Source organism: Podarcis liolepis, assembly GCF_965112155.1.
Source record: "Podarcis liolepis genome assembly, chromosome: 13".
NCBI classification, from domain to species: domain Eukaryota; kingdom Metazoa; phylum Chordata; class Lepidosauria; order Squamata; family Lacertidae; genus Podarcis; species Podarcis liolepis.
In genome coordinates this window covers 14,186,263-14,189,339 of record NC_139573.1, presented here as the reverse complement: position 1 = coordinate 14,189,339, position 3,077 = coordinate 14,186,263, and the positions used below count along the sequence as shown (strand labels likewise).

Sequence of the window (3,077 nt, the reverse complement as noted above, 5' to 3'; positions counted from 1 at the left end):
ATTTTATAATAACATTTTGTTAGTTATTTTTACTTAGCATATGCATTTCATCAAGACTTTCCCCTAATATATGCACATTTATGGACATGTTTCTGGATGGACAGCTGAACTGCAAAATTCATGTGGATTTCAAAAGCTAGTTGTGTTTGGTTTCACATGCTGTTATTTCGGGGAACAGGAATGAGGTAAGTTTGCCTTTAAATTCCGACTGAACTGGATTTCGCCCTTCTCTCCTGTTTCCAGCCAGCCAGCCAGCCATGGTAGCTCCTACAGGGAGAAAGGCCCCGATCTCTTGGCCAAGGTCCAAACCAACCACCCGCGAATCAAAGCCCCTAATTTCCCCGGAACAGTGTTCTCCTTAAGGCATCTTTCATCTCCTTGTTCCTCAGGCTGTAGATAACTGGGTTGAGCAAAGGGGTCAGCACAGAATAGAAGAGGGTCACCACCTTGTTGCTGCCCCCTGAAGCTTCGGGAGCCACGTAGGTGACCATGATGGAGCCGTAGAAAAGGCCCACCACTGCCAAGTGGGAGGTGCAAGTAGAGAAGGCCTTCCGCCTCGAGGCGGCGGAAGGCAGCTGCATGACCGCCTTGAGGACCGCCGCGTAGGAGCACACGATGAAGAGGAAGGGTCCAAAGATGGCAATTGAGCTGAGGCTGTAGAAAACCATCTCTGTGGTGGGGGCTGGCATGCAGGAGGAAGCCAGCAGTGGGCCTGGGTCGCAGATGAAATGATCGAGGGTGTTTGGGCCACAGAAATGGAGCTTGGAAATCAGCACGATGGGCACCAGAAACCACAGGAAACCGGATGCCCAGCAGAAAGCTGATAGGGAGCAGCAAAACCGGGGGGACATGAGCATTGGGTAACGCAGCGGGTGGCAGATGGCCAGGTAGCGATCCAGTGCCATGGCTGCGAGGAGGAAGCTCTCGGTGGTTCCCATAGAGAAGAAAAAGTAGAACTGGAGGAAGCATCCGTTGAAGGAGATGATGCCTGGCAGTGGCGAGGACAGATCCCACAGCATCCGAGGCGCCGTGGTGGTTACGTAGCACATCTCCAAGCTGGAGAAGTTCCCCAGGAGGATGTACATGGGCAAGCGGGTGAGGCGAGAGTCCCGGAGGACGGCCCACACAATGCACAGGTTCCCCACCAAGGTGAAGGCATAGCAAATGGACAGCGAAGAGCAAAGGAGCAGGCGGGAGGCAGGCGAGAGGGACGGAAAGCCCAAGAGGACAAACCCTGCCATCAAGCTGGTGTCGTTGGCTTGGTCCAAAGGGTGCTGCCCCTGTTGGCACAGAGGGGAGTGTGGAAATGGTTAACTTTTGCTAGGGAAGGTCTTTAGCTTGGCCAAATGATACACACACTGACCTCACAATCCTCTTCTGCTTCCCCCCTCCCTGCCAATTTCTGGATGTGTGCAGGCAAGATTATATGGTTAGGGTTAAAAAAAAGCTGGCAACTGTTCAAAGAGAACAAAAACGAAACAGGATTTGTCTAGACGTTGTGAGGATAGGACTGAGAATTGGCGGGATTAGCAATTTGAGGGGCAGGGGGAAGAAAGAGGTGGAGACTATGCATTATATATATTCATTTTCTTATTGTTCACTTCTTTTCTCTCTAATATTGTACATTGTCTATTATATATTTGTAGCAATGATATTATTAATATTATTATTATCTGTGTTTTTTTCTGGAAAAACTTAGGGGAACTCATCACAAAGTTTGTTTGTTTATTGCAGTGGCTAAATGTAAGATGTGATTAATAAACTCAAGCCGTCAATGATCTGGATTAGAAATGGCCACAACTTTATTGATTACAGATATAGGTGGATTTTTGGCTCAGGCATTGGGTGTATACCTGTTCCAGCGCCCCCAGACAAAAAAAATAATTTAATTTAAAAAAGGTAAGGGAACTCAGTTCTCTTGAGTTCCTGCTCACCCCCCCGATTATTATCATCTTTATCATCATCTTACCATTATAGTTAGTTGATTGTCTCTGATTTTAACATTTTATATATGCTAATTATATATAGACATTATAGTAAAGTGCTTTGATTTTAAAAAATGATATAGCATATAATAATAATAATAAATATTTCAAATACGTCCGTACATTAAACTAAATAATAGTAAAAAGCAGATAATGTTCGAACTTGTATGGAAGGTGGGAACTGCCTTAAACATTCTTTTTAAAGTTTTCATTCATAACAACATTTTCTTGCCACATTTTAGCTCTAAAAGGGGCCCTGAAAGTGACTTAAAATGAACTAATTCTGAGAAGAATTAAAGTCTCAGTTGCTATTACACAATTCTGAGATTGCTTCTGTTGCTGTTGCAGTTTTAAACTTGCATGGTGATATTCAGACAGGTCAGTTTGTTTAATTAGTTTACTGAATCACTTCCTACAACAGAATGTCCCAAAGTGATTTTCCAGAATAGATTGCAACAATAAAATACAGCAATATAGTAAAGAACTACATAAACATATTAAAAGGATAATCAGAATAAAAAAAAAAATTACTTATGAAATCTGAGGCAAAAGAAACATAGGCAAAGCTGGCATTAGATGTCAGGTGAATGCTGATTTTTTTAAAAAAACCTAATTTTCAAGAAAAGAGAATTCTCTATTTGTCTGTCTGATTATTATTATTATTATTAATTGAATTTATGTTTGTCTATGTTTTTCTCTCTCACACACTCACACACATACACACAGAGCATTTTCAAAGTTTCCAGAAATTTTACTTCTTTCTTTGAGAACATGCTATTTAGTTAATAAATTATTATTATTATTATTATTATTATTATTATTATTATTATTATTATGTGGCCCCCATTCCGTTTATTCTCAGAACAACCCTGTGAGGGAGTTTGAGGCAGTGACTGGCCCAGAGTCACTTAGCAGGGTTTGTGACTAAGCAGAGATTTGAAGTTGGGGTCCATACATTTCAAGCACTCTTAAGCCACTTTGAGAATCATGGCTTTCCCCAAAGAATCCTGGGAACTGTAGTTCATTAAAGGTAAAGGTAAAGGTAAAGGTAAAGGTAAAGGGACCCCTGACAGTTAAGTCCAGTCGTGACCA

General features: G+C 42.1%; 1 protein-coding gene across 1 annotated transcript; it reads right to left on the bottom strand.

Annotated features, from left to right (window-relative positions):
• Positions 1–228: 228 nt before the first annotated feature.
• Positions 229–1,193, bottom strand: LOC310691500 (olfactory receptor 11G2-like). The gene has a single exon (XM_083471294.1). It carries the CDS (start codon positions 1,083–1,085, stop codon positions 333–335), a length of 753 nt encoding a protein of 250 aa, XP_083327420.1. The 5' UTR covers positions 1,086–1,193; the 3' UTR covers positions 229–332.
• Positions 1,194–3,077: the final 1,884 nt, after the last annotated feature.

Coding starts and splice junctions, on each gene's coding strand:
- LOC310691500 (XM_083471294.1), bottom strand. CDS start 1,085: ATGTACATCCTCCTGGGGAACTTCTCCAGCTTGGAGATGTGCTACGTA.